General features: G+C 42.5%; 1 protein-coding gene across 6 annotated transcripts in view; it reads right to left on the bottom strand.

Moving 5' to 3' along the window:
* Nucleotides 1-23,557, bottom strand: part of LLGL2 (LLGL scribble cell polarity complex component 2) — a 79,607-nt gene that overhangs the window by 45,257 nt on the left and 10,793 nt on the right. For 5 of the 6 annotated variants that reach the window (XM_061616164.1, XM_061616163.1, XM_061616169.1 and 2 more), the window contains exons 2-4: nucleotides 17,335-17,438; nucleotides 3,759-3,856; nucleotides 2,469-2,550 (exon numbers count right to left, since the gene is read on the bottom strand). In XM_061616164.1, the coding sequence (XP_061472148.1) occupies nucleotides 2,469-2,550; nucleotides 3,759-3,856; nucleotides 17,335-17,409 (255 nt within the window). In that variant the 5' untranslated portion in view covers nucleotides 17,410-17,438. Of the gene's footprint in view, nucleotides 1-2,468; nucleotides 2,551-3,758; nucleotides 3,857-17,334; nucleotides 17,439-17,531; nucleotides 17,625-23,557 lie in introns of those variants that run through there. The other variant, XM_061616166.1, reaches the window with a different exon arrangement.

The raw sequence follows: 23,557 nt of genomic DNA, 5'->3' as shown, positions 1-23,557 counted from the left end.
TGCCTCTTGTAACACATAACTTCCCCAGCAATTGGCCTACTCTACCTTCTCCAACCATGACCTTTCTATCCAGCTATATTATTTTCTATGCTTGAAAATACTCCCCCCTCACCATTTATACCACTCCTTTAGCACCTCTCTTACATCCACTTAGCAAAACCTTTCCTGAATCATCATAGCATCAGCCATTACTCTCTGTTTAAATCGATCTATGTTCCAGGGCCAGTTCCAGAGAGTAGCAAGGCTGAGCATTTGCCAGGGCCCCAAGACCAGCAGAGGACCCAACACTGTCATCATTTCCACTTTCCACAGAGTATTCAAGAAGATCAAATGCAGTCTAAGAATTCTATGTTTGCAAGTCCTGCTTTTTCGGGAAGGAGGGGGAAGCACTGATGATGCTATGCTCCAGAGCCCCCAAAATCTTGAAACTGGCCCTGCCCTGGCCTTTCCTTTTGTTTTGTTCACTTAACATAGATATAAGTGGCCTAAGCAGAGCCTTGGCTATTTCTGGGCTCATCACGATGTTAAACATTCTCCAGTTCATGACCCAGAGATGCCTGAATGATTCTGAAGTATGTGTTCAATATATGCAAGCTTTGCCTTGCTAATTTCTTGTAGTTTTGAGTGAAACACATCCCCACCCTTTCAAGAAGCGAGTGACATATTCTGCGACTCACTCTCATCTTGCATTCTTTTTGTCTGACTTCATTCTAAAGGAGTGGTGCCCCAGATTTGTTACAAGCCCAACCCTAGCCAATATTTAGGTATTTAAAATAAAGCACTCTATCTGCTGAAACCACACCTAGTACAACAGGTAACATTTCCCATGGGTATTTTGACAGGTCCAGAGGTTGCCAATGAATAAGGGAGGAGTATGCTAAAAATGCTTGCAACCACAGAATTCTTCCTTCCTAATCTTAGAGCAAAGCCTTTAAAAAAATCCCAAAGTTCTTTTAGAGCTGCAGGATGATCAAATTGGGAGTCTATACTCATAGAAGTGTGCTACCTAGAAATCAGTTTCCAGGAGAGAGGACAAGCTTAGCTATAGCTTCTATGGAAATGACACCTTCAACAGATTTCTGAAGTTACAAGTAGCAGAAGGGGCCTCTTCATATTTGTATTCATTTATCCTACATGGAGAACCATCTCTCTATGTAAGAGCATACCTATTTTTATTTTGCTGGAAGTACAGATTGTGCTACTGCACACCATAGCAGCTTAAGCTGGGTACTTATGGCAAAATTACATTTGTGCTGTATATAATATGCAATTGCATGTACAGTTTTTACCGTACACCGAGACGACCCATGCAGGAGAGATGCCAAGTACTAATCAAGCTTCCATTCCTCTCCAGCATGATCAAAAGGCTGTCTGACTAAGGAAGGATTTGGGGCTTATTTTGATGAGCAGGAGGTGATCCAGCAGCATTCTTGAAAGATATTCAGACTGCTTCTATAGGAAATTGAATGACGAGGGTTTGCGACTGCTAGATGCAGGACTAGTTGGTGTGCTCTTCTCCCTCCAGATGTTCGCTCCTTTGCCCAATAGATATATCTAGTTTTAAGCTGTGCCAAACTGTAGAGACAACGGTGTTAAGTCTATTAAAGGAAAAATAACCTATAATACTTTAAAGAAGAACACATTTATTGTTGCATAAACTTAAGTTCTAGTCAACAAAAGCTTATGCCCTAATAAATGCATTAATCTTTAAAGGACACTGTCTGAATTGTGCACAGCAATTTCCTGGCTGCAACAATGATTCTCTATCACTTTTCTTTTCCCTTTTATTCCAGGGTTGCTACAGGATGGAGGTGGCAGCCTGAAGTACATTTAGGGTGGCTCACTTACAAATGACTTCTCAAAGTCCACTGCCCAAAGATTGCATCAGGCAGTGTTAGATCTGGTCAGGTATCTTACTATCTCAACATCTAAGGAGAAAACCCATTAAACTGGAATATTCTCTCTATCCAGCTGGTAGATTTAACATTTAAGAAGTCTGGGTTTGTTTTTTTACAAGAAATAACTGTGAATCCCTAGGCCAGAGAAGACATAATAGCACTGAACTATCAGGCACATCAATGTTGAAAGCAGCAGGCATAAAAATGTTTTGCCCTTTGATATTGAGGAATTTGATAAGGAACTGCAGACTGTTGAGGGGAGGGGCATCTGTCCTCCTTTGCAATTACATCTATAAGTTCAGAGAGTTTAGTGTGTAGTGGGGGAGGGGTTTCCTTAAGGAGGTGCTCCTTGACTAAATTTGCCATGATGCTCAAAAGTAAAAACAAAAATTAAAACATTCAGAAGTTCTGAATTCTTTGCCAAAATGCCATGTTATTGTGTTTTCACATTATGTTGGGCTAGTGGTAAAGTTCATCTCAGCTCCTGCAATCTATGGACAAGACCCTAGATGTTTGAAATCCTATTTTGTCATATAAAGCACAGAATTTAGTTACCTGAATTCTACTCACCTGACCAGGAATGAAATGTATTTGCATGACTGTGTTGGTCTCTTCATGCAAGCCCATGAACTCAACCCCTGGAGTGCCATAGCTGAATGACTGATTGAGGTCAACAGTATTTAAGAGGACAATGATTTTTGCTACCCTCACCTTGTGGCAAATTAGTTCTATCCTACAGTAATTTTGATGTCTCCACATAAAGCACTAGTATTGGGTTGAAGTCACCCCTGGCAATTCCTCATGAGCCTGCAACTATAAAGAACTATTACCATGGTTTAGAAGAGGGACATGCCATAAACAAACACAGCATTTTAAGGTTAATTTAGCTAGGAGGCAAGTGTACTCTGGGCACATGCTTGCTGAATCATTCGCTAGTAGCAGATAGGAAGGCAAGAGTTGTCTGGAAACATTAGTGGATTACTTTAATGTGCACATATCTACCCAATTTTAAATTTAAATACTTGGAGAGCCCACCCATGTGAATGTGTGGCAGGTTTGGCAACTAGACAAGATGGAATGACTGGAGCCCATCTATTCTCAGACTCTGGATGTCGTAGCTCCCATTTAATCCATACTCAGGAGATAGATGGCCCATTCCTAGCTGGCAAGAGCCTCCCTGAAGAGAAGTCTTCCTGGAAACAACAATGTAACTGGAAAGGATTCAGATTCTCTTGCAGTGATGGAGCAAGAATTCACTCCCTCCACTCTTGGTGGCTCAGTATCACTGGAATCAGAGTTGTATTCATACATATGCTGTACTGAGGCTGGATGAAAGGGAAGCAACTTCAAAGTGCTGTTTCTTAGTCCAGTATTTTAGGACTACCAAGACAGGAAAGCCTAAGATTTATTTATGACTCAAAACTCAAACCACAAATATTGTACTGTACTAAAAATGAACTCTTCCTGTGCATCAGAATATTTAAAACAGACTTGAAATGTGGGTGATGAAACCATTTATCTACAGACATTTATCTACACACACCACTTTCCACTAGATCCAATCAGCTTGAGAGTCACTTCCACAGTAGTTTAGTACATTTCACAAGAGCAGAACATCAGAGGCCTCATTATCAAAGACTTAATTGATCAGATCAGCTTGGTTCAAATCTTACCTCTACCACAAACCCACTAGGCAGCCTAAAACAAGTCAGTATGTCTCAGCAATATGGAGATAGTGCAATTGTTAGGATTATAGAGATAACATATGGGAAGTGCTTTGAATGACACACTATCACACATTTGACATACCTACTGCTGCTGAAAGCCATTATGCAGCTCAGGAACCAATCAAAAGGATACAGTTTGATGGCTCCTGACCGGGTCCCAATAGCCATAAGATTGAGGAAACAGCTGTAGCGCAGCGCACTGGGCTGATGAGGGAAGCCATGTTCAACTGTCTGGTGGAAATGCAAACAAAGAAAACAGTTACTGTACTCATAGAAGCAGCTTATGCCAAACAATAAGTACTTACTCACATAGAAACAATCACTGTTTTCCTTTGTCATAATATATCTTAATCCTGAAGTCAGACAATATAAACAAAGTGCTTTTCACATGAAATTTGGCAGAACCAGAGGGGGGTTGTGTGTGAATAATTCTTATTACATTACTGAAGGCTCAGCTCTAGGACATGATTTAAGGAATAACTTTTAAACCCTTTTAGAAAGGTACTAAAAGTACAGAGCCTTTAAATGTCCACTATGTGTTCCAACAACCAAGGCTTTAGCATGAGCGGAAGAGAGAGAAAGAGATTGGTCTCAAGCTGCTTTGAGATGTTTCCTGAACTCTCATTTTCACTTTCTTTGTGTGAATGTCTGTAAGTGATCAACCATATCATGCACAAAACAGTCTCTAATATTTGCTAAAACAAAGCCACAGTCTCCTTACATGGCACTTCCTCTGCTCTGTAGATGTAGCTAGCCACAAAAGCTGACACCTACTGCTGGAAGGTCTGCTGTAGCAGTCAGATCAATAGCCCATAAAAACCTTTCCCGACAACATCACTCTAGAATTGCAGGCAGAAGTGTCTCAAGACAAAAGAAACTCCCAAAACAAGCACACAAAGACCCAGATGAGTAGGAACAGACAGTATGTTTTATTTCAGAAGCATTTTAAGACTCTCCCTCTCAGGAAGTGGTCCTAACAAAGTAAACAGAGGCAGCTGGTCCTCTGAATGTTGTTGTACACTTTTTGCTGTATTGCTTCCTCTTGCTGCTTCAAAGCTCTCTCTGCACTGCTACTGAAACCCCTTTAACAAGAGATGGCAAGGACTGAGCCCCAGATTGCGTATTTGCAAAGCGTATGCTGTACTAATGAGTGATGTCCTTTCTCTGGCTGGTATTTCTGAGAAGCCATCAAAGGAAGAGATAAAGTGTTTGGACCCCTTTTGAACATTAAGAATGTGTTTAAAACCCACATATACACACTCCTTAGGGAGAGAAACTATTTGAGTGTTGAGATAAAGTCAGCACACCCTCAGCAAAAGCATCTTCTTAGTACCGGACAAGAGCAGCTGAGCAAGCGTTGTGGATGTGAAGAGGAACTGATCTACAGATCATACATAACAACAGGGATGAGGAACTTGTGTCCCTCTAGATATTGTTGGGACTTTAACCACCGTTAGCCCTGAATATTGACAGTGCTGGCTGGGTCTAATGGGAGCCGCTAGGTTAAAATGGAGGCCTTTATCAAAGGCAGAGAAAGGAAACCTGCGGCCCTCCAGTTGTTATTGGACTGCAGCTCCCATCATCCATGACCACTGGCCACCATTGCTGAGGCTGAGGGGAACTGGAATCCAACCATGTCATCTGGAGGGACACAGGTTCTCCAAACCTGCGTAAGAGGAACACTTGTTCAATTTTCCACATGCCATTTGGGTGCTCGAAGAAAACCCAGAGCACAACCCTTAAACAAGATGGAGGAACACTGTTTAAGTTATTCACAGCCACCTACTACAGTTGGGAAGACTCCATTGCCTTATTCAAAAGAACTCTTTTCCTTCCCCAAATGTGGCAGGGCACAGACAGCTGAGCCACTCCTAGTATTATAGCCAAAGCTGCTAGCTTAAGAAGGGCTTGGCATCCTGGACTAGAGGAATGCCTCATCACTACCTACTGATAGTAGCAAGCTCTGCCAGGGTTCCCATCTGGGGACCACGGCTCTAACATGTGCGCACTGCACTCCTGTCACAGTTAAAGAGTCACAATGTACTTTATGGCCCTATTGTGGCTTCCTGAACTCATCAGCCTTTCTAGATGTTCACACAAAGGAAAGCCCTGAACCCTGGTGACAAACCCTGGTGTCAGTGACAAACCAAAAACCCTTGCAGCCATAAACTGCCAGTTTGCAAAGGGAATATTAGACCGCTTTAGTGGTACAGAGAAACATATGCATTATTCTGACATTAAACAAAGGGCAAAGTGTAGACAGAAGAAAAAATGAGACATTTGTTTCTGCAGCAGGCTAGCTTGCTTTTCAACGACAAGTGATTTTTAAAGGTATGGGAATAGTACCAGAGCATTTGCTTTGGCATCAGCTTTCTGTTCATATCCTACACGTGCTAGTTTACAGACAAAGGAGGAGACAAGCACAACTGCCAAGCCCCTCCCACAGTACTCTTGCATGGCCTGTGAAACCCTGGCTTTCCTTCAAAAAGGAAAAAAATGTTGAAGGTCAGCTTGAAAGACAGGATAAGTAGTAAGATGATTCCACAACATACTCTAGAAGGGAGCCATATTAGTCTGCTACAGCAAATATACACACAAGAGCCTTGCGGCACTTTAGAGATTTACTGTGGCATAAGGTTTTAAAGACTACAGCCCATTTGTTAGTTGCATGAAGTGTTATCCTCAGTTGGCTTGAGAGAGAAAATGTAAATAGCGGGGCCAAAAGATCATGAGTACACTCTGCAATATCTCTGTGCACAGCCAAACAAGCACAGTGATCCTACACAATTGCAGCAATTAGTGATAACAGATCTTCCTAGCTTTGCTATGCTCATTTGACTAGTGGGAGAGAAAATCCTGATCCTGGTTGTATTCATTTATGGAATGTATTCATTCAGGGCTTAAACTTAAATTATAGTTCAGCATTTTCACACTGTAGTCTCTCTTTCAAGGAGTTTGTTGTTGTTGCTGGAGAAGGAGAATGCACTGCTGACCTGAAAGCCTTCAGAGTGTCCTGGGAGACTGTAATGTTATCCCACCAGTTTCTTACTATTACCATGTTTGCATCAGATTTATGTCCTTTTACTCTTTTGCAGAACGACTTGTTCTATGTAGACAGCAGAAGAACATTGTTGGTAGATAATGACATACTCCCATTGGAGGATGAGCAGATCAATGGGAAATGTTATGGCTGTAATTATTAGGCCTTGTAATAGTGTTGTCCAAGTGCATAAAAGGACAAAGCTGGCTTCTGCAGGGCCTATCCATTGGTCTGGTTTTTCTACTATTCTGTGGCTCAGCAGTGCTGATGAGTAGCTAAAATGGGCCATTAAAAAGGGGGGCAGGCCCAACACCTGAGAGATATTGTCTAGATGGGTTGTAATCCTGGGCATAGCCCAGGATTAAGAAGAGGTGGTGGTGGTCTTGGTTTATTCACTGGCCAGAATGCCTTGTCTGGTTGTAGTAGGGAACTTCAGGTTAATGTAATCCAAGAATGAAGTATCAAACCTGGAGCATGAGGGGAAGAGTGCTCAGTCCCAGGGCTTCTTCCTGGCTCATATACAATGGATTATATAAGGGAATGGGAGATAATCTGAACTGGACCAGTTTCTCTTCTAGGTTTATCTTCATGTAGGCTACTTCATTAGGTCCTCCACAACCTGTTTCTTCACTTCACTGTCTAGACATTGTAGTTTTAGAAATGACTGTTCATTGGGCTTAGTTTCTAGTCTCCTCCTTGTTGCCCTCCTCTGAACCTGTTCTAGTTTGTCTGCATCCTTCTTGAAGTGCAGTGTCCAAAACTGGACACAGTACTCAAGAATAATACTTCTGTTAATGCAGCCTAAAATAGCATTTGCCTTTTTTGCAGCTACATTGCACTGTTGGCTCATATTCAGCTTGGAATCAACTACAATCCCAAGATTCTTCCTAGCATATAGTATTGCTGAGCCAAGTATCCCCCAACTTATAACTGTGCATTTAGTTTCTTTTTCCTAGGTTTAGAACTTTGCACTTATCCCTGTTAAATTTCATGCTGTTGTTTTCAGCCCAATACTCAAGTCTATCAAGATCCCTTTGAATTTTGTTTCTGTCTTCCAAGGTATTAGCTCTCCCTTCCAATTTTGTATCATCTGCAAATGTGATAAGCATTCCCTGCACCTCATCCAAGTCATTAATAAAAATGTTGAAGAGCATTGGGCCCAGGACCAAGCCCTGCAGTACCCTGCTTGTTACCTCTCCCCAGTTTGAGAAAGAACCATTGATAAGCACTCTGAGTACAATTCTGCAGCCAACTGTGGATCCACCTGATAGTTGTTCCATCCAGCCCACATTTAGATAGCTTGCTAATCAGAATATCATGGAGCACTTTATCAGAAGCTTTGCTGAATCAAGATATATTATGTCCACAGCATTCCCACAGTCTACAAGGGAGGTTACCCAATCAAAAAATGAGATAAGATTAGTTTGGCAGCATTTGTTTTGATAAATCCATGTTGGCTTCTAGTAATCACTGTATTGTTTTCAAGGTATTTGCAGACTGACTGCTTTATAATCTGCTCCAGAATTTTTCCAGAGATTGATGTCAGGCTGACTGTTCTGAAGTTCCCAGGTTCCTCCTTCTTGATGATACAGACAACATTAGCCTTCCCTCCAGTAATCCGGCACTTCATCCATCCTCCATGATTTCGCAAAGATAATGGACAATGGTTCTGAGAGTTCTTCAGCCAGTTCCTTCAACACTCTAGAGATTTGAACTCATTCAAAGTGATTAGCTACCCTGCACCTTTCGGTTTGGGGAAGAACACAGAACTAGGTAAAGTGGCCTGAATCCCAAGAACATCTCTTCACTGGGAGGCTCTTCTGCTTTTACAAGGGGGTGTGTGTGTTGCAATTTCCCTTCTCCTTCCAGCGCTGCATCGTTCATACACTATTTGAAGGATCATCTAACCCCTCGAGGGGGGGGGTTGGCAGTGCAAAGGTAGAGGGGGTTAGCACAACCAGAACTAGATTCACATTTTTTCCATCCCACCTAACACTAGTTTCTTCTTAGCTGCATTCACATTGAACATTACTTTCTAGCTTTTTATAACATTGCAAATATGATCACTGATTATGGTGAATGAGACTGATTACCATGATTTACTTGTACGTATTATGTTGTATGCAAGTGCATTCATCTCACATTTTAAAAGAATGTGTTAAAAATGCATGCCTAGCTGTATTTTACATCACATGCACTAACAGACCAGAGGAGCAGGTGTATTTTGAGTGAAGGTGGGGGGGAGGAGAGAAGAGAGAACAATGGATGTCTTGTAACAGTGCCTTAGCCGAGAGACAGAGACAGAGGCTGACTAAAGTGATCAACAGCAACCTTCACTTTAACAGCCCTTTTGTTTTCCTTTTGGATCAGGTGGAAAGTGTAGAACATGGAAACAGATATTTAGGTTGGGGGTTCAGGATGCAATAAACAGCAGTAGTAAGCCAACTAACCCCTAGCATAAGCATGAAAAGATTAGGTTGGCAGCTGTTTCTCTCACTCCCCGCGCAACACTGGCATCAATGATCATTTTAAAACTGCAAGGGGAACAGCTGCTTTGCCCACTCCTTTTTTTAGGGAAAAAAAGGAACAGAAGTCTAGCGAGTGGTGAATCAGATTTTCACAACTGCTTAGTCAATGAGACCGTCTGTGTTTACATCAATTAACAGGGCAGGTTGGAAGACACAGAGAAAGTACGGAACCCCTCTTAAGTATGAATTAAGTGGAATGCTTCTGTTGGGTAAAACACAGGTGAACCAGCCTGTCTGGCAGCTGAACTTTGCCAATCAGCGAACTTACCACCACCAGTTGAGACATGCCTGCCCCACAGAACTTTACATGAGCCAAACTAAGAGGGAGGTACCATTCCTCTTTCTTTCTTTCTTTCTTTCTTTCTTTTTGAGGAGTTTCATCCTACGCTGCCCATTGGTCTAACAGAAGATTTCTGCAATAGGTAGCCACAGGTGTTTCCTCAGTTCCCCCAGGCAGTTTCCTCAATTAGACATTTGCCACTGGTTTTGTTGCTGGGGAACATGTATCTCATTAGCAAGGCATTCACTTGTCACAGTGCTCCCTGTAATGCAAACGTGCCATTTCAAGCAGCACAACAGAGCCATACTAGTGAGTAGATGCAGCCGCAAATAGGTCCACTCTGGTCTTCAAGCAGCAAGCTGGCTGGAACTCCTCCCACCAATGGATATGCTTGGCAGGCATGCCTTCGGCCTGGGATTCCAAGCAAACAGATTTGGCAAGTAGTTTCTAGAACAGCAGTTTATTTCTTGGAAGTGAAACTGACTAGGTGAGGTTTCCCAATCACTGAAGTTTACACCAACCAACCCCCCCCCCCCCGCACAAAAAACTGACTCCTTTTTATAACTGCATTTGTCCTCTCTTGAAGGGGGGGGGAATTGGCTGAACCAAAAACAGCTCAACAATTATTTTCAAAATATTTGTCTGCCAAGCCTTAATATAGACACATTTTAAGAGGAGGAAACGGAACACAACATTAACAACACAAAATAAGAAGCAATTAAAGGCCAGCACATTCAGAAAAGTAAGGCTCAGAAGTCTGTTTTTAAAAACAGACACCTCTGACAAACACTTAAAGATGTTTAAAATTAAACCCAACTCAAAAGCCATAATTTACCATTTCTTTTTAAAGTATTCATACCTGCTTTAATTTTTGTTTTGTTTTTATTTGCATGAACTTCAAGCTATCTCAGCATGAAAGAAGCTTTAACAAAGCTACAACGAGAAGCTAAGGAGTGAGGAAGGGCTCCAGCCTGTCTAACAGCATGCAGCCGTTTGCCTTCCTACCAACAGAAAGGCATGACTAAGCGCCTCAGCCCTACCATCGATACTGCAGCCTGGGGCACAATACTTGCAAGTCACTTCTGTGGTACTTTTCGCCATGTGGACTGTAAATACAGAAGGAGGAACAGACAGGAACCTATTGAGATTGTGTGAAGCAAAACTCAGAAATGACAACACTGGAGTGGACACAACCTCTGAGGCAAACAGGGGTCCAATGTGGAATATTTCCCATGGAACTTGGGTTTTTTGTTACTGTTGTAGTAGTAGCAGAAAGCAGGTTGCAACATCAAGAAGAGAGACTGGAAGAGCTGGTTTGCTTTGGTCAATTCTTAAAGAATAAACTCGACAATTTTTAATCCCATGGGGAAAAAAGAAACTTTTACAATAATTGAGGTAGTTTTAAATGGAGGTTGGACACCACTCTGAGTGGCCAGCTGAACAAGCGTAATGAAAATGAAATGCGTGTGTATGTAGGAGCTGCATTTATACATTAAGGCGGCATTTCATATATTAGCTTTTTTTTAAAAAGCAAGATGACTTGACATTCAGCAAGTTTGAAGGCTTATATTTAGAACAGCAAAAAAGAGGCAGAGAATGTTGGGTGCATAACTGAAGGCACTAGAACTGGATGAGAAGTGGGAAATGGCCTCAATACGACCACCAATGCAATAAGTAAGAGGTCATGCCATTTTGTGGAGTGGGGAAAGCTTCCATTTCAAAGCATTCCTTTGCTGCTGCAATGGTAATCCGTGTAGCCACAGTCACAGAATCTACCAGTTCTAACATTTGGATCTGATGTAATTCATAAGGCGTGAAGGCTCAATATTACATTGTTTATCCGTTGAAAACCACCAAGGGCTTGTTCCCGTGTAATACTACCGCACTGTATAATGTTTAAGTGTTCAAAGCACTTCGCATGCATTATAGTTTTAAAACTAACCAAGGAAAACCCATGGTATTATCCCCCATACTGCAGATGGTGGGACTCAAGCCAAGAGAGTTGTTTGTCTAAAGCCACCTTGTAAGTTCTTGGCAGAGGCAAAATTCGAACTAGGGACTTTCTGATTCACAGCTCAGTCTCTCTGAACACATATTGTATACCTGCATATGTATCCATTCCTGACTATGGATTTCATAGTTCCTGCCTTGCCATCATGAATCCCAGCCCTTATTGCACTGCCTCTATCTACTGCTCAGGAGTAAGAAGGCAGGGGGTTAAGGCATAAAAAATCAGAAGGGAGAAAAATGGGAGACATGACACCACTATTGACTTCAGGCAGGTGTCTTTACTGTATTTTCTGGTGCCTGCTTAAAACTTTGTTTTGGCAAGCCTATCTAAATGCATAGGTAATTATGTGTTTTCATATTTTTTTGGTCTCTTGCTGTTTAATTTGTTTTTTAAATGTTTTAGTTGTTGTTATGTGTCTTCAAGTCAGTTACGACTTACGGCAACCCTATGAATCGGCGACCTCCAACAGCATCTGTCATGAACCACTTCAGATCTTGTAAGTTCAGGTCTGTGGCTTCCTTTATGGAATCCATCTATCTCTTGTTTGGCCTTCCTCTTTATCTACTCCCTTCTGTTTTTCCCAGCATTATTGTCTTTTCTAGTGAATCATGTCTTCTTATGATGTGTCCAAAGTATGATAACCTCAGTTTCATCATTTTAGCTTCTAATGATAGTTCTGGTTTAATTTGTTCTAACACCCAATTATTTGTCTTTTTCGTAGTCCATGGTCCTATCAGGGTTGCTATACTGGCATACTCCCTTTCCCCTGCCACATGGCCAGCTAACAGGCTGTCCTGTCACAAGGAATCCAGAGGAGGGGAGGGGAGGAGAGAGATAGAGGGTAACAGGCAAAGACAACACTGCCACCAGATACCTGCTTCTGTCCTGTCTCCCACGACAAGGCCATCTAACACCAACTGCCCTATGAGAATGAACACCAGAACACTAGCACCTGCTTTTTTGTTTACAAGTGTGGGGTTCTTGGTGTATCATTGTACGTTGTGAGCCACTTTGAGGGCTACAGCTGAAAAGCAAAATCTACTTCCAAAGAAAAAATACTTCAATTCTTTAGCAATCAAGAAATTCTGTTTTCCACCCAGTGCTGTAGACAAGCATGTCATAGACCATTATTTTAGAAGCCACTTCCCTCATCATGCCATTCAGTATACACAGAGACACCGCTTTTGATCTACTGCATGAACAAATATCCCAGAAGGAAAAAAAATCTCAGAAACTATTAAGACCAGCTTGTGGTTATATTAGCATGCCACATTGTCAACCAAATCTGCACAATCCCTCAGCAGAGGACAGGTAAACTCACAGCTTCCATATCAGCCAAGATTCTACTCATGCTTCCCAGTAATTAAAAAAAAAAGATTATTACATACCTGAACAGGGACAGGGCTCCTGTATGATGAACATGTATGCTCTCTGTGGTCACAAAAGTTGCCAATATCTGTATTGACAAAGTGAGTCCCTGAGGTCATAGATTTTGCTTAGAAATGCCAAAAACTTGGCTATAGCTACATGGGTGGATCAGAATGCATGGCAAAGGGGGAGAAGGCAGAGTATTCCACCAATTTGGGATAGCTGGTTTCTCTCCCTACATTAGGAGGGACTTCTGGTGGGGCAGTGGGTGGTGGGTAGGAAGAGGTACAAGCCTTAAAAGCCAGTTGTTTCAGTTAGAAAAGGCACCACTTTCTCTGTAAACTTCCCTGACACACCTCAACCTCATATTTGTACAATGAGCCTGGGATGAATAAGCAATCTCTGTTATGAGAGCTCTTCCCAAGTCCAAGTTGGCACTGGGATTGGTGCAGCGATACGTGCATGATTTGGGTGAGGGAACATGAGGAAGATGGCGGCAATGCTCCTTCTTCCCTTGATGCCTCTTTTCCCTCCCACCTATCTAACAAGTGAAGCCACTCAAGGTAGGGCTGTTATTTTGGGAACTAAGACAGGTTTGCTTTTATAACCAAAGCGGAGTTAAAGATGGTAAATTAAATCCAAGTCACCACAAGGGCTTCCTCACTGTGAAAATAGGGCCAAATTGGTGGTTCTCAAGTCTAGGACACAGTTTTAAGCACCTGCATAACTTCACCTTCAGGAGGGGCACAAGGATATGGCTTTAATGATTTACATAAAGAATGGATAGTTGTGCTCAGGGCTGTGGGGTCGGAGTCGTGGAGTCGGGAGCAATTTTGGGTGGAGTCGGAGTCGGTAGAAATGTACCAACTCCGATTCCAACTCCTTCATAAATGGCAAATGTATATTAACTAGTAATAACAAATTTACTGTAGTAAAATGGTAGCATAAGGCATTTCATCACCACCACGTGAATCCAGAGCTTGGAAAAGTTACTTTTTAAAACTACAACTCCCATCAGCCCCAGGGATTGGGCTCGTGGGAGTTGTAGTTCAAAAAAGTAACTTTTCCAAGCTCTGGATTCACGTGGTGGTGATGAAATGCCTTGTGCTGCCATTTTACTACAGTAAATTTGTTATTACTAGTTAATATACATTTGCCATTTATGAAGGAGTTGGAGTCGGACAGTAGAAAAATAGAGGAGTCGGAGTTGAAGGTCTGGCGTACCGACTCCACAGCCCTGGTTGTGGTCTCTCACATTTTGGTCCATTTGCAAGATCATAACAATAACTTTTACACTTATGCCAAAGGACACATTGTTGAGCCTTCCAAATTCAATCCCCCCCACACACCACGAGTTCTCACAACAATAGAAGACATTCTTCTAGACTCCCTTAACCAGTAGTGTAGTGGCAAATTCAGAAGCGCAGGGTCCCTTCATGATAGTTACAGCCACACCCCCTTCTAAGAATATACAACCTTCCAGGATTATAGAATAATCTTCCCAGGCTTGAATACTGCTTCCTGCCTCTCTGTCACGGTCACCATTGACTGTCCTTTCTCACTATCAGAAATATTGCTTAAATTACTGGATCCAGTGTCTATACACATTTGTCTCCTGCTGCTACCAAACTGCTTGATGAAGCAGATGGGATGCTATCATCAGGATTCACTGACTCTCCTTCTGCAATTACAGATTCTCACTCTCCATAGCTTGGCTTTTTGAAGTAGGCATTATTAGGGACTGTTTTCACTCTGATTACCTCCAATTTGCAGGAAACAACAAGGAAGTAATTTGGAAGTGGCTAGCTTCTCAGTGGCTAACACATTCTCCTTTCAAGCTGATTGGTTTGTAGGACGCTGAGATTTAGGGACCCTGTTGGGACCTGGGACCCTGTTGGGACCTGGGACCCTGTTGGGACCTGGGACCCTGTTGGGACCTGGGACCCTGTTGGGACCTGGGACCCTGTTGGGACCTGGGACCCTGTTGGGACCTGGGACCCTGTTGGGACCTGGGACCCTGTTGGGACCTGGGACCCTGTTGGGACCTGGGACCCTGTTGGGACCTGGCTCCCAAAAAAGTAAGGGTTCTAAGACCCCATGAGACCCTGGACGATTACTTTCCCTCCCTTAACATAACTAGTCCTTTGATGTTCAATCACATTTTGCTTTCTCAGCCCCTTTTCATTCAGCTAGTAATTCATATCTCCTTTGGATACAGGATTTGCAGCTTGGAAACATAGTAAAAAAAATTGAATGAGACAAGAACAAAGGCTTCTAAGGAACATGTGTGCATGCAGGCACACCCCAAACCTCACTGATCTGAAATTTAAAGAGAAGATTCTCATCATTGTTTGATAAACTTCAGAAAATAAAATTCTTATGAGTGATGTGTGCCTATACAAATTATTACATTACTCTACACTGCAAGGTGAACATGTTCCCAAAATAGGAGATAATGGGCTTTTCAACCACCTTGTCTAAGAAACACTGGAAATCTGAATACAAGATTCAATATGCCTTAAATAATCAGGTTCCAGAATTTTCCAGTGGAAATGTCAATTAATTTGACTGTGTTTTATGCTGTTTAAAATGGTCCTTCACTAGGTAAAAGTAAACATTCCATTTAAGCACGCTACTGAGATAAGTGTCTTCTCTTAATGGAACACAAGCAGTTAATTCAGAACAGGAAAGTTGATACCTGCTCTAGAGAGATATGGGTAAATGGTTAACCCAGGCAAGGCATTCTAGTAGTGCCAAGTATTTAATCTTACCTTGAAAAACACCAGAATGTCTATTAAAGGCTAGTGACATCATTGTTATAAATTGTTCCATCTCCCCATTTCATGGGGCACTTTTAAAGGAGAACTTTTAGAAAGCAGGGGGATACATTCAGTCATACATATGTGAGAAACATCTGCCTTTTTTTTTTTAAGTAAGTTGCCCTCCTTCCCTGCCACCAACTCTTATCACTTTGGTGAATACACACAGCATATAGTGGAGAAATTGAAAATAAGATTGCGAACAGGGCACTCAATGAAAAAGTTTGGTCACAGATTTCAATTTAAGCAGCTGAGTAATACAAAAAAGTGCTCATATATACATGGTTCCCACACACCTGGTTCATGCTTAACCAACAAAAGCATTAAAAACAGTCCCTAGGTTGATGTAACGTGGGTTCAGATGTCAACATTGTACCTTTCAACATGCCAGTTGCGTATAGTCCAAGAATTCCTAGGCAAGATATTCATGGGTGCTATTTTGATTGCAGTTTTGGGGTCCACTATGACAGCGCTTAAGCAACACATGAAAAAAGGACTCCAACAAAGAAGCTCCTCAAGCTATTTTCCTCAAACATAGAACATTTTGGAGGCCAAAACAAAGCGTCAGCCTTTGAAAGGCTTGAGATGTTTTTACTGCTTATACAAAGAACAAAACCATTCAGTGCAGAACTTATAAGAGAAAACTGTCTGTGGCAATGCAGAGCTTATGGGAAAAAAGGAACCTGATAGAGTAATCAAGTCATCTTAGTTGTCCCCAGCATTTACAAGAGACTCACACCCGCCATGTCCAACCATGGTTGCCACTACCACTACTTGGCAATCAAGCCCTACATTCTCTACGTCCATTCTTTTCATCACCGTTCATTTATCCTCATTATGCTTACTTTTCATGAATGCCAAGATACACGAATGCTAACTGCACACTTACAAAGTAAGTTAACAGAATCTGTAGAATACGGTATGCATCGCACAAATTCTATAAATGCTTTACTACTTCCAAACAGCTAGTTGCACCATTTGCGATAGAAAATTAGAAGAAGCAAATGCTAGGAATTAGAGAAGCTGACCGTCAGTTAACAGAGATCCATTTACAGTTATTGTGGTTTAGCAATTAATATTCTGGCAAGTAACACGCATACTGCCAAAGGGTGAAGACAACAGTTTTTACTGCAATACTTGCCAGCACACAGAGACTGTTTTCAATTTTTCAAAGGAGTATATTCTAACACTCCTCCCAACCACATGCAAACATATGGAAGTGCATATACGCCTGGAGTTGTACATTGCCCCTTACATGTTTATCTAACAGCAGCACTATAACCAAACGAAAATAGCTCCAATTTAACTCCTCAAAAGAGAAACAAATATTGCTCGACAAGATATAAAGGCCTTCTGTCTTAAAAAAACAAATCAAGGTTATAAGATCTGAATGTCCTTCTGGAACTCAGGAAATAATGTTAGTTTAAGATGCATACTCACCTAAAAAGTGCATTGTGTCAGGGGCTGGTAAGTCCAGCTTCAATTTACCAAATATTTGTTAAATTTCATACTCTGAGCTAACCCAAAGGCAGATTAAGATTGTCCTTGGTGAATGAGTCAAGTGCTCCCTCACCTTCCACCCTTCAGCCTGCCCAGACAGGCTGCTCCTTAGAAGTACTCACTCTAGTTTCGTCTTAGGCTGCATTCATGGCCCACAACATACCTTGTTAAACTGGAAAAGGTCACGCTTGAGCCTCTCTCTTACTGGGTCATGTCCAGGTCTCAAAAACCTTCTCATTTTCCTCTTTAACCGCTCGGCATCAAGACCTAATGAAGAGCAAAAATATTTGTAAGGAGGTTTTGAATATCACTTGCAACCTATCTAAAATATTCCACACAAACAAAACTGAAGAAGTTTACATCTTGCCCTTCTCAGGTCTTTTTCTCTGACTGGCAGTGGACAAGAGAGCGCACTAGAAGTCAGGTAACAGTTAAAGTATACGCACGGCAGGTGACTGTTTAAAAAGAAATCCGTTCTAGAGACTCTCCAACTTCACAGAGTGGTTGGCAACCCTGACTGGTATCTGCTTTCACACCAGTCTCATATTAAATGAAGGGGGGGGAAGAGTTCAACTATTCTCATGAGAATAGTTTAAAGAAGACTAGGTTTACTCTGCACCAAAGGAAAGATACTGCACCATGTCACATGGACAAGGCCACACTCTTACGCTCCATGTTATTTTGAAGACACACCAACAACAACCAGGATTAGGATCTAGAGTACCCTCAACATCTAAGCAGGCAGTGAAAAGGATAGAGAAGGGGTGAGGAACCTCAGGGATGGGGACTAAATCTGGTCCTTGGGGCTCTCTCTTGGTCACACCCCTCTCCCAAGCTACAGCCCTCCGCTCAAGTGCTTGTGTGTGGCTGGAATGTGTCCTTGGACTGTGATCTTGTGTGCACATCCAGAAACCTGACTTGAATGGGTAGAATGCAGCCAGTTGTATAAAAGTAAGAGCATGTCTGTTGCTGCACCCACTTTTGCCTCTGACCCCACCTCCCACTGGTATGCTACCCCTAGAAAGTCACTCAAGAGGGAATGCAACCCCTTGGGCAGAAGAAAAGGGTTTCCCACCTTTCCTGGGGTGGAAAACTAACCTCCCAGCTTTTGCGCTCCTTTATCTGACTGCATTGTTAAATATGTAAAGAATAATAATCTTGAGAACCACAGACTTTGGGACTTCACCATCATGCCCAGAAGAGCTCTAGAGAACCAGAAAGCTTGCTCACTATGTTGTCACATTTCAGTGGTCTTAATAAAGGGATTATCCTACTGTGATTCTGTTATTTTTTTTCCCTAATGGACCAACACAGCTACCTACTGTGATGCTGAGTATGCTTCCTCAGAACCTATGCAACCTGTACTTTTATTTTGCATACTCAGACCTGGCTAGAATGTTAACTTTTTTTACTGAATATTTTGGTACGACTTGAAAATGGAAATGGACTGCCTTCAAGTCGATCCCGACTTATGGTGACCCTATGAATAGGGTTTTAATGGTAAGCAGTATTCAGAGGGGGTTTACCATTGCCTCCCTCTGAGGCTAGTCCTCCCCAGCTGGCTAGGGCCTGCTCAGCTTGCCACACCTGCACAAGCCAGTCCCTTCCTTGTCCGCAACTGCCAGCTGGGGGGCAACTGGGCTCCTTGGGACCATGCAGCTTGCCCACGGCTGCACCGGTGGCAGGGCACATAACCCCTGAGCCACTCACTGTGGGGGTGATCTTTAGCTGGCCCTTGACACCCAGGAGACACAAGTGGGGATTTGAACTTGCAGACTCTGGACTCCCAGCCAGGCTCTCCTCCCCACTGTGCTATACCAGCTCTGGTAAGACTTAGATGGTTATAAAAAGGTGGAGGTCAGGCCAGGAGCCGTGGGACTACAAGAGACTAAGCTTTGTTCAGGAGACACAAATTCTATCTTCTGATCCTTTCAGAGGGGCTGGATTAATTACTGAAACTATGAAAGCCTAGAGGTTTTAGCTGAAATTCCAATCCAAAACAGGCATTTGCATTCTACTGAAATCATCTGTCACTGCATGCAGGATTGTAGCCTTTATTAAAAAGAAAGCAAGTGGAAAACAAAGTTTTATGGAAGTCAAACATTCTGGGCAACACACAGTTGCACTTGCAACTCTAGGCAGCTCCACACATTACACTGAGGCTGCCTGCAGTAGCTGTAGTGTATGAAACTGACCTCTGTTTATGGCTACTACACTGAGAAAAACATTCAATGGTTCTCAGCAGGTGCAGCGTTAAGGCAACAGATCTGGTATGTAGATGGGTTAATTGTTAATATGTTTTTATCAAAACCGCAAGCCTCTGCTTAAAGAAGGTCGTACAGGAGAGGCAACAACTGATGCAAAAGCTATAACTGCCTTAAGGTTTCTGCACCGCTTCATATACCTCTGCAAAAGCTAAGAAAAGATCCTAAAAACAGAAATGAATAGCCCAAAGCTGTTGGACTAACAATAGCATTCAGAGTAGGTATACAGAGCCTAGAGCTCAACGGCCTTCACTCACAGAGCAAGGAGTGAAACAGACCTAGAAGAAAGCAGACATTAAGAGAAGTAGGGCCAAGGTATTTGAAGGAGCAAGAAGTTAAGGAAGGGATGCATAAGGGGGTGGGGAGTCTGAAAATCCAGGAGAACAGAAGGAAACCTGCAAGCCACACAGCTCTGTCTACATCTGAGAGAAAACCCACTTGCAAAAGAAACTTAACTCTTGCATAGAAATTACAGATGTCATACCACCCATCTTGCCGTTCATATTTTGGTCAGTAACTGTATCCAATAGTTCTTGAATTATTTGTTCAATATGACAAATGTAAACAACTTTAAGGCTCTATCCACAGCAGGAAAGTGGCAGTGGGAGGGTATTAGAAATTCTTCTGCACTCTTGAAGTGTCTGTACACGACGCACAGAGTGAAAAGAGAGAGGGAATGAAAGCGTTGTTAGCAGGAATTGGCCCTAACTGCAGTCTCTTCCATTCCAGGCAGGATGGGAAAATGGGGGGGGGGGAGAAGAAATGGATGGAGTAACTGAATGACCTGGCAAGAGCAGCCTGTGCCTCCTCTGGCAGCCGGTCCACTGGGCAAAGGGGAAGGAACAGAGAAAGTGGATAGCCCGGCCCACATTTGGCTCCAGCCCTACTCACTGCTGGCTCCATCCACACCCATGCAGCAGCCAACAACAACAACAACAGTGCCTCACTGCTGCGGTGGGCAAACGTTGCATGGTTTGTGCATAATGGAACCATTCCCGGTTCTATCAAGCCATGTGCGTGTCCTTTCAGCTGGAGTAAGAACATGAGAAGAAGCCTTCTGGATCAGGCCAAAGGCCCATCTGATCCAGCCTCCTGTTCTCACAATGGCCAACCAGATGCTTATGGGACACCCAAAAGCAGAACCTGACTGCAACAGCACTCTCCCCACTTGCGATTCCCAGCGACCGATATTCAGAGCCATACTGCCTCAGAAAGTAGAAGTAGAGCACACCCATCACAGCTAGCAGCCATTGTACAGCTGCATCTGAACTAAGTAGGAGTTGAGTTTTTAAATGCTGAACATATGAAGCCACTTTATAACAGAGTCAGATTATCAGTTTCTCTCACCCAATATCATCTACCCTAACTGAGATCCAAGGACTGTGTACAACCGTGCTATCAGCTGGAGATACAAAGGACTAAACCTAGGACTCTCAGGATGCAAGGCATATATGCTTTAGCCCCTCCATACTGAAGCTTTCAAAAAGCACCCAACATCAAAATAATAACATAAGAAAACATGATGGTCTGCCATGGGACAAATCAACTGGAACAGTAGTCTGTGGCACAAAACAGGTAAGAATTTCAGCTTTACCCCCGCAAACACATCTAACAGTTGCCTTCTTTTGAACTGTAAGCCATTTTTTAATTTCAGGATGGAAAGATGAACTCTAAATGTTGAAAACAAGAACAAGTTAGCTCTACATAGGCTCATTTAAATGTAAATGAACTGCCTCCAAGTCGATTCCAACTTATGGCGACCCTATGAATAGGGTTTTCATGAGGATGAGGCAGTGACTGGCCCAAGATCACCCAGTGAGCTTCATGGCTATGTGGGGATTTGAACCCTGGTCTCCCAGGTCGTAGTCCAGCACCTTAACCACTACACCACACTGCCTCTCGTCAAATAGGCTCATTTAGTAACAGGTAATTTAGTACAAACTAGGCATCCGAGCAGGATGCATTTAAAAAAACAACTCTCCAAAACTCAATGTTATTCCAAATGTGAAGTGTTCCATTTTAGAAATGAGTAGCAATCTCATATATTTGCAAGCATCTCCTTACTTCTCATAGTACTACTTAGAAGTAGTAACATTTTATTACTGTTTTGTATTATGGGACACTATAAAGATCACTTCACTAGGAAGGCCACTTAGCACACACACTCCGATATGAAATTCTTGGATTGCAGCAAAGGTCTTAGCAGGCTGGGATGTTTCTACTTTATGCTTATATAAACAAGTGGGTTCATTCTCTCTGCATTCCAACCAGTAATGAGGTCACCACCCGCATGTCAAGTCATAAATCAAACTATTCCTTCATGAGTTTTACTATATCCACCACCAGAATCACCACTACACCAGAGTGAATGGATAGCCAAATTAAGGGATAGAAATGGCATTGAGCATATTTTACATCCAATGAGATTGACCTGTTGCCAAAGGGACACAGCTTAGTGGTACAGCAAGCAGAAGGCCACAGGTTCAATCCCTGGCATCTCCAGGTATAGCTGGAAAAGAGTCATGCCTGAAACCCTAGAGAGCTGCTAACAGCCATTAGGCAGTTCTAAACTAGATTGACCAACAGTCTGACTTGGCATAAGGCACCTTCCTATGTAGAAGAATATGAATGCCAACTAGTCCAGCGTTTGCCACAGCTACACATCCCACCCTCTAGAATAGGTGTATCCAATGTGGTGCCCTTCAGTTGTTGTTGGACTATAATGCTCATGATCCCTGACCATTGTCCATGCTGGCCGAGAACTATTGGAGCTGCAGTCCATCATCATCTAGAAGGCACCACGTTGGCTACCTCTGATCCAGACTGCACAAGAAAATAACAAATTGAGAGATGGCAGGTGTGGTGTTAATCTCAGGATCACTTCCTACTTGGGTTTTTTCTTAAATATTAGTCAATTTAATTTATACAAGAACAGAGATGCCATCCATTGTAAAAATTATGCCAGTGCCAATTTTGCCACAGTGCAGTAGAATTGATACTTTGATGTTCTTTACCATGGATGATATACATTTTTTCCTATGAAGAGATCCTCTCAAGCAGCCCTCATGGGCTCAGAATTTGTTCACAAAATTCCACTACATCAACAATATCCTCCACCCTCCCATCTGCCAGGCCCAGTACATGCAGTAGGGCTGCACACACAGCTTAAGGTAAAATACAAATGGCTCTACTCCCCTCCTTGTAGCATAAGTTGCTCAAAACATCTCCTTACACAAGCACGGTCATCATATCAGTGGTATTATGTAGTTGTGCAGCTGTTGTTAATAGTTTAGAATATAGAGACTGAGGAAGGTTTCTTTTCCCAGAGTATAACATCTAATACACCATATTTATGGAAAAATCAGCACAACACTCATACACTAGGGCAGGGATGAAAAACCTGAGGCTCTCCAGATAATGTTGGGCTACAGTTCTCCCCATCTCTCACCACTGGCAATGCTGGCTGGGGCTGATGCTGGAAGTCCCACAACATCTGGAGGGCCACAGGTTTCCCATCCCTAATTCAGAAGGGTTCTTATACAGTAGCTTGTGATAGATAAGATCCCTAGTGTGCATTAAAGCAGTACAGTTTAGCAGATGGAATGAGAGCCATGACTTATCCAGCGAAAGTGTAATGGATAAGACTGGAGTGTTTGACTAGAAACAGGAAAAGCCAAGTTCAAACTGCACCTCAGCCATGAAGTCCTCACCAGTAACTCTTTCATCATAACCTACCTCAGAGTGCTTTGTGTAAAAGATAAGGGAAAGTACGATGAACACCACCATAAGCTCCTTGAAGAAAGGTGGGATATAAATATAACAATCCAAATATTCATGCATATATGGATTGCACATAAGCATGAGCCGAATATTGCTCAAAAACCAATTTTACACTTCATCACTAAGGGTGGTAGGTTTGTTTCTGCTGCAGTGGAGATTTTAAAGACTAAACTAATTTCACAACTCCTCTATGGAGTTGTAGTGTGGGTCACAGACCTGCATCCCTCTATCAAAAAGGTCCAGTCTTTATTTCTGCGATCTGTTCTAGGTGCCCCAAAACTTGTAGCTGGCTCAGTTTTCAATCTGGATGTGGGCGTGGGCCTATGGACACAAGCCTGGCTT

Source organism: Rhineura floridana, chromosome 3 (genome assembly GCF_030035675.1).
Source record: "Rhineura floridana isolate rRhiFlo1 chromosome 3, rRhiFlo1.hap2, whole genome shotgun sequence".
NCBI lineage: Eukaryota > Metazoa > Chordata > Lepidosauria > Squamata > Rhineuridae > Rhineura > Rhineura floridana.
This window is presented reverse-complemented; position numbering and strand designations above follow the sequence as displayed.